The sequence below is a fragment of the Protomyctophum bolini genome (assembly GCF_963924005.1).
Source record: "Protomyctophum bolini genome assembly, chromosome: 23".
Lineage (NCBI taxonomy): Eukaryota > Metazoa > Chordata > Actinopteri > Myctophiformes > Myctophidae > Protomyctophum > Protomyctophum bolini.
The window spans coordinates 15,528,243-15,545,750 of NC_137884.1; the positions used below are offsets into that span (position 1 = coordinate 15,528,243).

The window sequence follows — 17,508 nt, forward strand, 5'->3', positions numbered from 1 at the left end:
GTTGTTATGGTAATGCAACAGTTTGGCTGTACATTGTGGAAGGTAATGGAGCTCTCTGCAGATCTTTAGGCTATAGTCGTAAACAACACAGCTCTTCAGTATGGAGAGAGACCCCCTCACTGACTGGAGGGCAGAGGAGGAGGAGGAGGAGGAGGAGGATGGAGATATGCTTTCTTCATCCTTTTCTTAACCTTGACCATGAGGACACATGCAGAGGGTCTGTTGCACTCTACCCTCTAGCATAGTGTGAATGCTTAGCTCGTTAAATTATGTATATCTGTACAAAAGCTGTATCTCTCTCTCTCTCTCTCTCTCTCTCTCTTCAAAGATGGAGAAGACATCTAGCTGTGTGTGTGTGTGTGTGTGTGTGTGTGTGTGTGTGTGTGTGTGTGTGTGTGTGTGTGTGTGTGTGTGTGTGTGTGTGTGTGTGTGTGTGTGTGTGTGTGTGTGCGTGTGCGTGTGCTTTCTTGATGTCACACGCACACGCACATTATGCACGAATAAGTACACAACAGCCAAATAAATACACACGCTTTCACTTCAGCCGGCATAACTAATGCATTAAGGATTTATTTATTTTTTAAGCCTGGATTTATACTTAAAGACGAGAAAAATAAATGCTGATATACAAACTCACAGGGTTTTGCGGGCTGATAGGGCTGTGAGCTTGAGGGTCGGCTGTTTTTGCTGCGCGGCGCTGTCGCACGACGCTACACAAATCCGGCAGGAAGACTTCAGACGGAGGAGAACAAAATCGGCGCTGTCGGGTGGAAACCTCATGTGCAAAACCCTTCCTCTGTTGTTGCCTTTTTAATAAACATTTAGAGGGCGGAAATAGCCGTTCTACAAGCTCACCACGCATCGCAATGTGATGCCTTGTGAGCTTGTAGATCGCCTAATTTCACTGCTTTCGTACGGTGAAGTAGGCCATTAATGTATGCGAACGAAATACGCATAAAAAGTAGAAATTTGTGACATAGGAGGTTTCTACCCCGACAAGTAGACAACGACGATATATGAGAAGAGGAGAGAAGAGAGGGAGATAAATTTGTCAGTCAGGATCAATGACTTGTCTCCCTGTCCTGTGTGTGTGTGTGTGTGTGTGTGTGTGTGTGTGTGTGTGTGTGTGTGTGTGTGTGTGTGTGTGTGTGTCGCGCATGCATGTTTTTATTACTGGGTTTAGCTGCTTTCTTCTTTGTATCTCTTAATGAATGTATACGAGCGCCTGGAGAAATGAACCACAGACATGAAACACACAATACAACACAGTCCAATCCTTGGTCCGCTACTCTTCGCCCCTTTACACCTAATCGCTGCGGTAACTCACAACGCAACGGTGTTGTTGTGAGCCTCACAATAGGGATGCTAGGGTCCATGAGGTAAGTGTTTTTGGTCCAATGGAAACATAAGCTTTAGGGATAGCAATGCGGTTGTTTTTTAACCACGATTCATACGATTTTGATGTTTAAATCTTAATTTTTTTGTTCCGTTTTCTTAAGACATTGTAGCAGCAATGATAAACAACAGTAATAAAGACACTAACAAAGGTAATAATCGACGAATAGCAGCATCGGTAAAGCCTGTAAAGTATTTACGTCCTTGTGCTCTTGAGGCACTCCAACTAATTTAGGCATTTAAGCAGATGCTTTTTTTCCAAAACAACTTACAAGTGTGAGATCAGAGGAATCCGAGTAGAACATTAATCCTAGCCAGCAAACAACAAAGTAAATCACTAGAGTCACATACTGTACGTACCGTAGAGTGCAAAAGAAAACAATGCAGTGATTCAAAGTATAGCTTGCATTTCAGCTAAACACAGAATCTGGCATCTGTCTAAGACTGCATGCTATCAAAGTAGCAAGCCTAACATTATTTTGTGGTCAAAAGAAAATTTAAAAAAGGAATAAAAACAAATCTACAGAACCAAACATGTGGGGGCAATTGACCAGCATATCTTTCTGCATATGCATCTAGCACATTTTCCCCAAGTGAAATGTGTTAATACAGCATCACAATGATGTTAATCCCTTTACCCATTTATCTGTTGGCTATTCAAAATCAGACCTGTCTGAAGTGAGTGGTGCAACAGTGCCCTCTTTTGGTACCCTAAACGTAGGGACATGCATGCATGCATACATACATACACACATACATACCTACATGCATACACACATACATACCTACATGCATACACACATACATACACGCATACATACCGGTCTAGCTTAACTTGGACTCAGGGGGGTGGACGCCTCTGCCTTGCATAGTCCCCAGTGAATAGGCATTTTGCCCTTCACTGGTAACCTTATTTTGGATTTGTTTTAAATATATGAAGGTTTTGTGGGCTGGGCTTTTTACTAAAAAGCCCCCCCTTTTAAATACTACACACATACATACTTACATACATACATTTCAGACGTTTTAGCAGTTTTTAAGGACCCACTTTTAGGCCAGTGCACCAGAGCAAGCTTTTGCCTTTTTTTAAACCCCACCCATTTTAACCAAATACATACATACATACACACACGCATACATACATACAGTAGGGATGGACATTGCTGTTCCTTGGAGTGGCTGCACCACTCAAAAATCGCAGATGGTGAAACATGTCTATCATTAGTATTATGAAATTGGTAGATCAACAAGCTGAAATAGATAGATAGATAGATAGATAGATAGATAGATAGATAGATAGATAGATAGATACTGTAGATAGATGGATGCTACCTTGATACGGCTTGTATTTCCTTACTCACCTCTGCGTGCCTTTTACATGTCATTAGACCACCTTGGGCAATAGAAGTAGAACACTGTGAGTTGCACTCACACCCACACATGCAGACCCATTTTAATAGAATAAACAATCTGCAGTCTTCATCTCTCCACGTCAAAGACGGTGTGCGTGTGTGCGTGCGTGTGCGCATGTGTGAGTGTTTGCTTTGTTGATTGGCACACCTTCCACATGCCTGGGCAGTGTTTACCTAAGCCAATGGCCTCGCAGCTTATCAGCGTCCAATTTAGCGCTCCTTTAATAGGAAGACAGACGTGTGCGTGTGTGTGTGTGTGTGTGTGTGTGTGTGTGTGCGTGTGTGTGCGCGTGCATGCATGTGCCATTATGAATATGTGAATACCCACATGACCACACACACCCACATGGACTGTATACCAGAATCACAAGGATCAAGAGGGTTTTTAATACTATACCTGTGTCATGCTGAAAACAGCCACCCACAGGGAAAAAACCCCAGCAAATCCAACACAGACACATACTGTACTGAAACAGTTCTAGGTTATTCTGCCACCACTTTGCAACGCTGCTAGAACGCTTGTAAAATGTAAATTATTCTCTTTACTTCTTTACTGTGTGTGTGTGTGTGTGTGTGTGTGTGTGTGTGTGTGTGTGTGTGTGTGTGTGTGTGTGTGTGTGTGTGTGTGTGTGTGTGTGTGTGTGTGTGTGTGTGTGTGTGTGTGTGTGTGTGTGTGTGTGTGTGTGTGTGTGTGTGTGTGTGTGTGTGCGCGTGTGTGTGTGTGTACGCGCGTTAGCGTATGTCTGACCTTCAGAAGGGCAAAGAAGAGTAACTGGGGAACTTGACTGCAGCCAATCGATTGTGTACCCCCACACACACACACACACACACACACACACACACACGCAGGCACGCACACACACCCCGCCTCATTGACCTAATAGACCTACATATGAGTGACAGGGCCAATTTCTCTCCCTTTGCTCTCCGCACTAATTTATAGCCATCGATCTGCACTGATTTATACGCAGTCATCACGCTCTCCTGCTCACGTGTTCACACACACACACACACACACACACACAAACACACACGCGCACACGTACACTTGCTGTCTCAGCACATGGTGACTCGTAGAAACGTTGAAATGCTGTTGGTCCTCTGTGTGTGTGTGTGAGAGACCAGCTCACAGTTGAAATGCAGGTGAATGCCATTGTCATTTTTAATAATGTCACAGGAAACCGGGTTCAAATCCAGGGTAGAAAAGGAAAGTTGCATAGAGCAGCTTTCATATCCATTAGGATCTTGTTGCGACAGTTCATTGATGTATAAATTAATATTTCAGTAAGATGTAGGAACCTTTTTTACATTCAGCATATGAGCTGAACCTCCCTGATATCTCTGACTACTAGTCTGACATTTTTCAGTAGATTATTTATTTATTTATTTTTTCTCTCATTCCTTTGTCCTATTCTTTTGGAGTACATTTTGAACTCCAAGCACTGTAAAGTCACAGTGAAGAACTGAACTGAAGCTCACAGTCATTAGTCAAAGGACCGCTGACCTTTAGATCTCCCATATATTATATGTTTATATGCATTTTATGATACATTTTATCCACTCTTAGCTTGGTTAACCACTCCCACTTGAAGATATTTTTTGGGGCTTTTTTAGTTGTCAGTTGTTGCGACCTTACGTCACAGTTTACTCCAGTGTTAAGTACCTCGTCCTGTCCGTCCTTGCAGGTGTGTCCCCAGGCCAGGACAGCCAGGTGTCCAGTGAGTCCAGCAGAGAGCAGATCCTCCATGCCCTCACTGACCTGTCCAGAGGCTTCCAAGACATCGCTGACCGCTGCCTTCTGGCCCTTCACCTGGAGGTCAGGTAATGTTGGACCAAAGCATCTACAGCAGGGTTTATCAAAGTGGGTGCCGGGGCACCTTAGGGCAAGTGTTCCCAAAATTGTTCAGGCCACGACCCCAAAATAGTTTTGTTTTTTTAACTGAGGCCCGCCACGCTGATAAGCACTTGGAATTGTAGCAGTACATTTTATTTAGTTTGACTTGAAAATAGGCGTTGTGAGCTTGTAGATTTGCTGTTATTATGCTTTGCCTCTTTCTTAGGTAATATTTGACGTTTTTTGAGTGGTGCAGCCACTCCATTGCGTAGCTATGTGTACGTGTCCAGGTTCGTGTCTGAGCACATAAAGCTGAAACACCTCGCCAATACCACTGGATGGCACTGTTGTGCAGCATCTAACGCAGAGGCCAGGGAGGAGAGTTTGTACAGTACAGTACAGTACAGTCAGGGGCATTACTAGCGCGACGCAGACAACGCGACTGCGTGGGGGCCCAGAGGCAAGGGGGGCACACGGCCGCCCACCCGTGCTGTCTGTAAAATTAAATTATAAACACTACAGAGATGCAATGACAGTTGAGTTGAACAAAGTTTGGCGGAGCCTGGTGGTGGCTGCTGCTAGCACACACACACACACACACACACACACACATCATAGGCATCACACGTGCCCCTCCTCCCAATAATAACGTGAAGGAAGTCAGTCAGTCAGAATTGTCTGTGGCGAGTGTGCATGCAGTGGGTTTTCCCAGTCTGGAGTCCCGACAGCCAGGTACGTTCACAAATCACAACCACAATTGCACAGTGCCCCGCTGTGTATAAACCAACACGCAGTTTGGGCTTGTTTTTATACAGGCTGCAGCTGTTGCTCTGATTACAATCGCCACATGTACCGTCACAACTGCCAAAAACAGTCCGTTTGGGCTACGTTCACCGGCGACCGCGGGGGAGGGGGTGCTTTCGGGGGCGCTCACTGATCAGCCTGCGTCGGGGGGGCCCACTGACATCTAGTTACGCGCCTGAGTACACTACAGCACCACTCAGTTCAGACGGGTCTGATTTTTAGAACACGAACCGAAACCACCAATGCTCTAAAGTCTAGCTACCGTAGATCTTCTATTTGTGGCGCGCAACACACCACCGTGTGACGGCGCACAGAGGACAGAGGACGGGCGTTAATTTACAAAAAGCACAAAAAGTTTAAATGTGGGAGTTGAGAGCTTTCTCGCCCGCAACAGTGAGCATCATGTTCCGTGTGTGATAATGTTTCACACATCCACTCTTCACACTCTTTTATTGCTCAGACGAAGTGAGTCAATCCCCCTCAAAGTGCAGCCTCGCGGCAACAGCACGGCCATAAAGTGGAGTTAGTGATTCAGAGTCTCCCTACGGTCAAAGCAACAACACACACACCCTCCTCTCCTCCTCCTCCTGCTCCTCCCCAATGTCACAACCTCTTCTCTTCCTCCGCCTCCGTCTGTCTGGAGGCCGCCTTCCTTGCTCCTCTTCATCCTCCATCTCCTTTAACTCATTCAGTGCGTGCGTGCGTGCGTTCATTTGTGCTTGCGTGTATTTACACACATGTATACAGTACACAAAGTAGCAACAGAAAAGTGGCTCTCAAACATATACAAGCTCACTTCTTATAACCTTTTGGCCTTTTCTTATCCCATTCGGCCTCAGGCCTAAATGGGTGGGTTATACATGTTGAATAATTTAGACACATTTTTACACAAATATAACCTTATCTTATAACCTTTTCTTATACATGCTGAATAATTTAGACACATTTTTACACAAATCTTATGTTCTGGTGGTCCCTATAGCAGACACGAAACATTTTCAGACGGGCGTCGACAGCCAAATTCATATCACGGGTCCCCGGCGCAAAAAAGTGTGGGAACTATATAGGCTACCAATTTTAGAAGGCAGCACTTTAGAATCAGCCTCAGGTCACTCCCTCCCTCCCTAATCACCCCCTCTGTCTCTCTCTCTCTCTCTCTCCCTCCCTCTCCCTCCCTCTCTCATGGCTTCATTTAACTGGGTACCACCGCTATCAGGGCTATCAGGGGAAATTTGCCGGATGGGGAGGAGAGGCAATGGAGTGTAGCGTTATAGCCAGACATCAGCCCGGGGGGGGGGATCTCCAATCATAAACAATATTGCATAAGCTACACACAACACCCTGAAGGGCTAGTGGGAGGGAGAGAGAGGGACAGAGTTCTATTAGTATGTGTGGAAACTATAAGACAAGTGACTGGCTCGGTCAAATGAAGACCTTAAGGCCCGTTCTAATGCCTTCTAAATCAGTATAGTTGTCATACTTTTAAAATGGGTTAGAGTGGACCGCTCCAAGCTGCTACCGGTCGGGGGCCGTGCGCCACACGTTTAAGCATGCCCGGTCATGCGGTCAGACACAGAGACATGTGCTGCGTGTTCGCGGACGCACAGCAAAATACTTATTATAATTGTATTTGCTGCTGAGAGGACGGGTCTGAGTGGAGCACAGAGCAACCGTGCGCAACTGAAGGGGGGAATCAACCTGAGCGAATGAGCGAGCAAGCCAAACGCCCTCTGGAGCGTGGAGCGGCTTTTTCCCCACCACAGTTTTCTGAAAAAGCTATGTTTCTGTGTCAGTCGTTCGTTGGGTTAATGACTTTTAAATACCTAAAAGAAATTACGGGAAAAAAAAACTAATAAGACGTATACGGTACGTCAAAAGTAACCAACAAACTAAATGCATTGTGAATAGCTATTTTCACAATATCTATCTGTGGAACTGAGTCAAACGAAATGTAATGTTGTAATGTAAATGTCTCACGGTCCTCAGCTTCTACAATTCCAAGTGCTTGTCAATTCAAATTCAGATTATTATTATTATTATTATGAATAATAATTTATTACTCAGATTATTTTGGGGGGTCACGGCTTGAAAGGTTTAGTAAGACGGTAAGTAAGATGGTTCTATGTTTTCCACTTACCTAACTTTAACCAATAAACCATAACGTAAGTGGAGAACATAGGGATTAGGGATGACCCATGTCATTGTGGTCTAACGATCCATTGTCTTCTCGTCATGTGAACCAACCCAGAATGCATTGCTTCCACTACTGGTCTAACGATCCATTGTCTTCTCGTCTTGTGAACCACCCCAGAGTTCATTGTTTCCACTACCTGATCCCACTGGCCAAGCAGGGGAACTATGCCATCGTGGCCAACGTGGAGAGCATGGACTACGACCCCCTGGTGGTCAAACTCAACAAGGACATCTCGGCCATCGAGGAGGTGATGGGCGCCGCTCTGCAGCAGCACAAGTTCCAGTACATCTTTGAAGGTCAGTCCAAATGTGTATGTTTTTTTATTCAGCATAGAGGCTCTTATCACACGTACAGACAAACACACAGGTACACGACTTCAGAATATGAGATAAACTCATGGAACCCACTTGGAACTTTGGCTCCCTCTCACTTCTCCTTGTAGGCGTATTAAAAAAAAGAAGATATCTTGAAAAGGGTTGTTTGACTCTTGCCTGGCTCCAGCTCCTGAATCGCTAGCCACGCATTCAGGTCCTGGTGACGCTGTCGAAGGCAGGCTCTGAACTCTAGCCGGCTCAATAGACCATTTATGCAGGTGGCGGACATCATGCCATTAAGTTAATGGCAGGGTGGCAACTATCCGCAACTTGCAATTGACAGCCCATGCAACCAAATGTCTGAATGTATTTAACGACGTCAAACTCGCCAACATTGCAGCTGTACAATAAGCTTGAATTACCCTCTTTCTATCCTCTTTCTACACTGTATAGTGTTTGTTTCATAGAAATTCACCGTAGACAGGTTATGAGATACTTTCTGCCAAGTAATTCCTTGCAGGTGACTATTTTATTAATATATTATTAGTATGGAGGCGCTCGTTGGATATCCTGTATTGAAATTGCACATTGTACAGCTGCAATGTTGGTGAGTTGGATGTTGTGTAGTACAATCAGAAAGGATGTTTCTGTTTGGATGTATGGGCTGTCAATTTGTAACTTGCGGCTAGTTGCCACTTGCCACCATGCCATGCATTATGGTCTATGCTATGGGGATGTGGGGGTGATACAGCATGAACCAATCACGTGTGTCTCCAGGTCTGGGCCACCTGATCTCCTGCATCCTCATCAACGGAGCTCAGTACTTCAAGAGGATCAGTGAGTCTGGCATCAAGAAGATGTGCCGGAACATCTTCGTCCTTCAGCAGAACCTCACCAACATCACCATGTCCAGAGAGGCCGACCTCGACTTTGCTAGGTAGGCACACACACACACACACACCCCTACATACAATACACACACACACACCCCTACATACAATACACACACACACCCCTATATACAATACACACACACACTCACCTGCATACAATACACACACGTTCGCCCGCCCGCATGGACACCATCTGTCAGAGGAGAGTTAGTTGTTCTGGCTGAGGACACACTGTGTGTGTGTGTGTGTGTGTGTGTGTGTGTGTGTGTGTGTGTGTGTGTGTGTGTGTGTGTGTGTGTGTGTGTGTGTGTGTGTGTGTGTGTGTATTTTCCCTTCTCAATATTCATTATGGAGAAATTGTAGTGGAAGCCTATCTCACTGTAGTGTAGTCTAGTCCACCTCTCTCTCTTTCTTTCTCTCTCTCTCTCTCTCTCTCTCAACTCAAACTTTATTTATGCACATTTTACGTGGACCAAAGTGCTGTACGAGGTCAGAATAAAGAAACAAGACTGACAAAGACAAAGAAAACACATTAAGACAAGAAGACAAAGAGAGGCATAACAAATATTACGAACATAATCTCTCTCTCACTCTCTCTCTGATTATGAGCCATGCACAGTGTTTAGGTGTTGCATCATTCAAACATTCATGGTTTTTCACATCGACTGACCTCGCATTTCATGCACACACACACACACACACACGCACGCGCGCACACACAGGCGCTTCGGTGGCGCAATCAGCATGTTGTAATGTCCATATTCATGATTTTAACATGCATATTCATTACTATAATGTGCATAATCATGTGTGAGACCCAGCCACTAAGTTTATAACCACACTTTAGAGTTTGGCACAAACATTCCACTGGTGTTGTATGTATGATGGTTAACAATTTAAAGGTAGGGTAAATGATTTTCTTGTGGAAAATATTAAGGTTATATATATATTTTTTTTTATTTAGACTTAGTTGTGCGATGCAGTCGTGTACACCTGTGTGCGCACGAGCGTGCGTGTGTGTTTGAGACAAAGCCAGGAATCCAGACAAGGGCACAGTAATAACCATCGATCCCACTTAAAACTGAGGAGAGAAGCCCTGGTGTCCACACTGCAGTTCTCTGAACACACACACACACACACACACACACACACACAATTTTCACACCAACCATGTGGAAACAGTGGCACCTAGTGGGTGAATGTGTGAACTGTCCATTTCTATAGAAACGGCTGAACACCATCGGAACAATGTTAATTATGTACAGTGGTTTAGTCTGTGTGTGTGTGTGTGTGTGCGCACATGTGTGTCTGACTGACCTCGACTCCAAGAACTGGTCAGGAACCGATCCCCCTGTGTGATAAGTAAAACTACCACACACACACACACACACACACACACACCATCTGCTCAGAGACAGTGTAAGAGCCAGGTCTCATCATGTGCCACTGCAATGTCTTATCAACGTCGCTGTGTGTGTGTGTGTGTGTGTGTGTGTGTGTGTGTGTGTGTGTGTGTGTGTGTGTGTGTGTGTGTGTGTGTGTGTGTGTGTGTGTGTCTCATGTGCATCTGTGTTAGTACAGATTGAGTCCAGTGTGGATCTCTCTCTCTGTGAAGACGTGATGTCTGTCTGATGTACCATTGTGTTGAAAACATCAACATAATCTTCCAACAGACAATCCCAGCCTGTGGGCCTCAAGGGGATTTCAATGCAGGAGTCTGTCCCAGTTACAATGTGCTAGATCCCTGGAAGATGGACTGCTGCAGGTGGAGCGCAACACCTACCATCAGCTCCCAGTACTTACAACAACACCCACCATCAGCTCCCAGTACTTACAACACCTACCATCAGCTCCCAGTACTTACAACACCTACCATCAGCTCCCAGTACTTACAACACCTACCATCAGCTCCAAATACTTACAACACCTACCATCAGCTCCCAGTACTTACAACAACACCTACCATCAGCTCCCAGTACTTACAACAACACCTACCATCAGCTCCCAATACTTACAACACCTACCATCAGCTCCCAGTACTTACAACAACACCTACCATCAGCTCCCAATACTTACAACACCTACCATCAGCTCCCAGTACTTACAACAACACCTACCATCAGCTCCCAGTACTTACAACACCTACCATCAGCTCCCAGTACTTACAACACCACCTACCATCAGCTCCCAGTACTTACAACAACACCTACCATCAGCTCCCAGTACTTACAACAACACCTACCATCAGCTCCCAGTACTTACAACACCACCTACCATCAGCTCCCAGTACTTACAACACCTACAATCAGCTCCCAGTACTTACAACACCACCTACCATCAGCTCCCAGTACTTACAACACCACCTACCATCAGCTCCCAGTACTTACAACACCTACAATCAGCTCCCAGTACTTACACGACACCTACCATCAGCTCCCAGTACTTACAACAACACCTACCATCAGCTCCCAGTACTTACAACACCTACCATCAGCTCCCAATACTTACACGACACCTACCATCAGCTCCCAGTACTTACAACAACACCTACCATCAGCTCCCAATACTTACAACAACACCCACCATCAGCTCCCAATACTTACAACAACACCTACCATCAGCTCCCAATACTTACAACAACACCTCCCATCAGCTCCCAGTACTTACACAACACCTACCATCAGCTCCCAGTACTTACAACACCACCTGCCATCAGCTCCCAGTACTTACAACAACACCTACCATCAGCTCCCAATACTTACAACAACACCTGCCATCAGCTCCCAGTACTTACAACACCTACCATCAGCTCCCAGTACTTACAACACCTACCATCAGCTCCCAATACTTACAAAACCTACCATCAGCTCCCAATACTTACAACACCTACCATCAGCTCCCAATACTTACAACAACACCTACCATCAGCTCCCAATACTTACAACAACACCTACCATCAGCTCCCAATACTTACAACAACACCCACCATCAGCTCCCAATACTTACACGACACCTACCATCAGCTCCCAGTACTTACACGACACCTGCCATCAGCTCCCAGTACTTACAACAACACCTACCATCAGCTCCCAGTACTTACAACACCTACCATCAGCTCCCAATACTTACAACACCTACCATCAGCTCCCAGTACTTACAACAACACCTACCATCAGCTCCCAGTACTTACAACAACACCTACCATCAGCTCCCAGTACTTACAACAACACCTACCATCAGCTCCCAGTACTTACAACAACACCTACCATCAGCTCCCAATTTGAATTTAGACATATGCTACGTTCATTGTTTACCTGGTATACAGAGTACCGTAATTATGTTGATAGTACTATATCATCTATGATGCTGTTAGTTTCTTGGTTTTCCTGTGATCCTATAGGTTACTGAGGGATGTTGAACACAGCAGCTCATGGAAACAGTTATCTCAACGGTGCATGTGTGCGTGCATGCGTGCGTGTGTGTGAGATACTGCAGATGCTTAACGATTCAGCACACACAGGTTGACTAAAGCCCAGCATTACCATTCTGTTGGAACAAGCACTTTTTTACTGCAGAACACCAGAGAGGATGATGAGAGGACACACACACACAGTCACACACACACACACACACACACAGAGGCGTGCGCGCGAGTACATGTTTACAGCATCCTTAAACAGAATGGTTTCTATTTATGTGTGTGCGTGCGTGTATGAGAGAGAAAGAGAGTGTCTGTGTGAGAGCGTGCATATCTGGTACATGTTTCTTAAGGGTACAACAACCTTTGTAAAGATTGTTTTTGTCTTCAGTGCTTATGTGCACTTTATAGTTATTCAGTGATCTCTGTGTGTGTGTGTGTGTGTGTGTGTGTGTGTGTGTGTGCCCCCGCGTGCGTGAGAGAGAGTCATAAGCCAGTTTTATACAGAGATCCTGCAATGGTGGCATAAAGTAGAGCCATCATTAATGCCGGCTTTGCGTTATTTTAATTTGTTGTACAGAGAACCAAACAAAGCCACCTCTGTCACATGCTTTTACATGACATGGCGTTTCAGAATCACAGGCGTCAGCATTTCATGTGACAGTATCGCGTCGGACAGCCGTGGTCCATAGATTCTACACATTTACAACGTATCGTCTATAAGCATTTATTACACTAAATACTGACCCCAAATGGACTGCAGGACATGGCAGACTGCAGTCACATACACTCAGTTGACTGTCTCTCTGTCTCTGTTGCCACTGTATGTAATCTCACCCGTGGAATCGTGGATGGTGAAAGCATCAACCCGTTTGTACGTATGCCGTCGATGTCTGTCGGGCATCTCGTATCTGAACATTTCATCGTGCATCTCCACTGCCACTCAAATGTGGGACGACGCGCGTTTCGTTATATTTTGGGCAAGTTCATTCGGCTTTTGAGAACCACCGATTTATGTGATATGTGAAGTTCATCAGCAGTTGAAAGGAGTTCACCCATTATTATTTTTAAACAATGTATACGATATATATTATCCTACATTATTTCATTCATTATATTATCCTACACTATTTCATTCATTATTATTGTTATTGCTATACTACCTGTATTTGCCTGTTTCTCTCTTCTATTCTTTCCTCCTATTCCCCCTCTAGCCCCCTCCCCCTAGAGTCGGGTTCTGCCTGAGTTTTTCGTTACCATTGTCGCAATATTGCTTGCTCTGGGTGGATCTTTGTTGGTTTGTAAAGTGTCTTGAGACAACACTTGTTGTGATTTGACACTTTAATAAAAATGTAATTTAATTGAATTGGGTGGAAAAAATGGGTTACAAAAACTGTGGGTTTAAAAACAAATACACTGACGGCTCTGAAGAGAGAGAGGGAGGAAAAAGTGCGAGAGAGACAGACAGACAGACAGACAGACAGACAGCGGATAATGAAATCACAAAGGACAACAGAAGAGAGGGAGTGAGTAAGACAGAAGGAGGAGGTTGAGAAGGGAGAGGCGAAGAGATCGTGAGAGAGGAACCTCTGCATCCCCCGTTGTTGCCGCGACATTTGTTACCGCAGCAACAAGCCACTGTTTACGCCTGATGGAGGGAATCATATGGAGAGACTCCTCTTAGTCTTAATGCAGAGTGACTGCATTAAGCAATCTTAATGCAGAGTGACTTACAGTAAGCAAGGTAAACACGAGGTACATCAAATGCATAGAAATAGTAATATAATTGGATCATCATATAATAGTTATTCTAGATATTCTAATCTCCGTACATTGAAACTATACAGACTACAGGATGCCGGGTCAACAACTGGACCTGGCATCTGTGTCTACATGACATGCTATCTAAATTGCATGTTAACCTTTACATAAAGACTGCATGATCGTCAAGGCTCCTCCTCTCCTCTCCTCCCCTCCTCTCATCCCTGCTCATCCCCTCCTTTCCTCTCCTCCTCTAACTAATGTGTTGTTCTAAATGTGCTGACAGAGGCAGCCTGTAATGGCCTTAATATTGTACACGCTGAAATGAGGGGAAAAGAATTGTGCTGATTCTTGTCTTTCCCTCTCCTTCTCTCTCTCTCTCTCTCTCTCTCTCTCTCTCTCTCTCTCTCTCTCTCTCTCTCTCCCCCTATCAATCCATCTCTCCTCTCCCACCATGTCTGTCCATTCAGCTATCTTTCTCTCAGTCATTTTTTCATCCATCCATCCATACATCTCTCTCTCTCATTCTCAGAGTGTCTTCACATACATCTCTCCCGTCTCAGACACGCCTCATAAATTCACTTCATATTCTTTGTATATGAGAGGATAGGAGCGCTGTCAGCTAATTATCATTTAATAGAGAACTGCGTGATGGTGCATGGCTCTCATATGCACACACTCAGGAACTCATACACATGCGCCCGCGCGTGCAGACACACACACCTACCTACCTACCTTCCTTTTAGGTTAAGGATGCAGTGCCCCTGCAACTGGGAGTTTAGATTGGAGCAGAGTGAAAGTGTGTGTGTGTGTGTGTGTGTGTGTGTGTGTGTGTGTGTGTGTGTGTGTGTGTGTGTGTGTGTGTGTGTGTGTGTGTGTGTGTGTGTGTGTGTGTGTGTGTGTGTGTGTGTGTACTGGGCACACTATTTGGCAAATGTCTTTCCTAGCACCTGGCTGGTGTTGCATTGTTCTCAGCTTGAGTCTCTGTCTCTCTCTCTCTCTCTCTCTCTATGAAAAGTAACGGTAATGGAACATATGAGGTTTCAAAGAGACGATATTCGGAAAGAACAGTGAATAAATAAGTCTCGTAGAAGAGAGACAGAGGGAGAGAGGGATTGAGGGAGAGAGACAGAGGGATGGAGGGAGGAAAGAGACAGAAAAACAAGCCTACGAAGAGAGAGTAAAGTGATAGAACAGAAGTGAAACAAACACAGCTATCAACAGAGAACACATCACACTGCAGCCTTTGTCCCTTCAGGGGCTCCATACTATCAGGCCTAGCGGAGATGTCGTGGCTCCTACAATCTACAGAATATAATAATCTTCCTTAGCAGCATCCTTGTCAGGGGAAAGGGAGAAATGTGATAGACTTCTCACACTTTGTGTATACATATTTAAAATCTCTCTCTGCTGCCATGTTTTCCATCTTTGCCTCCAGAAACTTCAGCTCAGATCTTTTTTTCCCCTCACGGGTCTCATTATTGCTTGAAAGAAGACTGTTATTGTTTGAAAGAAGACACGGAACAGTCAGTGTGGCTCAGCCGGCTCAGCCTACGTTTTATATTAAAAAAGAAAAAACTTGATAACTTGCATTATGTTGAGCAATTTTCATAATTGCCATAATGTGACCATACCATTAATTATTGTATTGCCATTTACGCTTATAAACGTAGCTAGGCTATTGGGACCTATCTATGCCAGCTATACACTTATAAGCGTAGACAACCGTTTAATCCATGAACGCGCCGACCATTTGTTTACCTTTTAGCATTGCTCTGGGTAGAATAGCCCTCCTCCGTCACCACCAGCGATGCGATTTCTAAATCCAGCTCCATTGAGCCTCCATTATAAAGCGTCATGTATCTCCAAAGGTTCGAGAGCTGTCCATGGTGAGCCGCCGCGCACCCGACAATCGTAAATCTTTTGTGAGTTTGTATCGCATCGCTGAAGAAATGTAGCTACTTGTGTACACACACACACACACACACACACACACACACACAGAAGCATACGTACAGTATACCCAGGATTGTTGTATCGTCGCCGTCTGGCTAGAAAACCACCTATCTCCAAATATTTAATATTGTGTCAAATGTTTCTTCTTCTGTAAATTAAGTAATGCCCGGCTTCATTATGCAGCATTTCTAGGGGGGGGGGGGTCGCTGGCACAATACATTTTCAGATGGGGGCGGGGGGGGGGGGGGGGGGTTGTCCTCGGCCAAATACATATCATTTTAGGTTGTCCTTGGCACGCGAAAGTTTGAGTACCGATTTAAAAGGCATTTGTGGAATCGGTTTTAATGTTTTTTAATGGGTTACAATGATAATAAATTAGTTTTTTGGGGTGGACATAATTATGTGGTTTACCAGCCGACATCGACGATGTGCGAACCCGGACTCCTCTGGTTTGGATTCATGGGGCTTCGGAACACACTGACCTTGGTCTGTCTAGCAGACTACAGAGCTATTGCCAAGGGCATACATACACACACAGTGAGGCTACCACCCGACTTGATAAACACTACTGTCTGTGCCCTCAGGCACACCGGGGGACTACGCACACACACACACACACACACACACACACACACACCCGCATGCACGCAAACACACACACAGCTCGGAGGTGCTGTGTGGTTGGATTTTACACACAAACACTTAAACACGAGAACTCTTTGCACCTTAATGACAATACTAGGACTATATTGTGTAGTGCTTCATTATTCTATCTACGGTATTCCATTAGTCTATGGATGACTTTCATTCCTGCTGAATTTCAACTGTGTTTTAATCGATTAATTAATGAATGAATACCTTAATTGTCACTTTACTGTCACCTGGGGCCTCCTACAAAATCATATGAGGTCCCGGACCCACAGGTTGAGAACCACTGACCTATGCAAACCATACCACTCGACCTGTTTACTCTCCATCGTCCCTTCATTCAGGATGCACGTCACGTCCGATTCTCTGTTCTCCAAGTGCTCCGAATTGTGGTTCCTTGGATAAAGAAAGATCCATTCATTCAGAACACACACACACACACACACACCCCTGAGCAGTCTGTGTTTGGGTTGCATCCAGCCACTGTTTCATTAGAAGTGTCTCAGCAGTTTGTGGACACAGGATGTTATTTTGCCTCCGGAGGGGGTGGGGGTCCCTCCAGCACCTTCTTCAGGAGAATGGGAAATGACAGGAGCAGTTGTTAATGTTTCCACTCTGTTTGCTGAGGCTCTGCTTCATGTCACTGAGGAGCAGAATGGGAAACAAAGTGGAATAACTAAACTGAGCTACTTTCTCAGTCTCTCCTCCTCCCCACTCTTCCAGTTACCTTTAATATCAACCACTCCTCTCCTCTGTGGACCACATTTGTGCACCTTATGTCTGTGTATGATGGATTTCTGTTTTCCTTTCTCTCCATGTCTTCCCCTCTTCGTTTCTTTTCTCTCAAAGGTCCTGCGATAGTGTAGATTTTTTTACTGA

At 45.0% G+C, this 17,508-nt stretch overlaps 1 protein-coding gene across 1 annotated transcript in view; it reads left to right on the forward strand.

Annotated features, from left to right (window-relative positions):
• Window positions 1–17,508, forward strand: part of exoc4 (exocyst complex component 4) — a 153,663-nt gene that overhangs the window by 134,565 nt on the left and 1,590 nt on the right. The window contains exons 17-19 of the mRNA XM_080757717.1: window positions 4,493–4,628; window positions 7,757–7,935; window positions 8,731–8,890. Coding sequence (XP_080613843.1) covers window positions 4,493–4,628; window positions 7,757–7,935; window positions 8,731–8,890 — 475 coding nt within the window. The remainder of the gene's footprint in view (window positions 1–4,492; window positions 4,629–7,756; window positions 7,936–8,730; window positions 8,891–17,508) is intronic.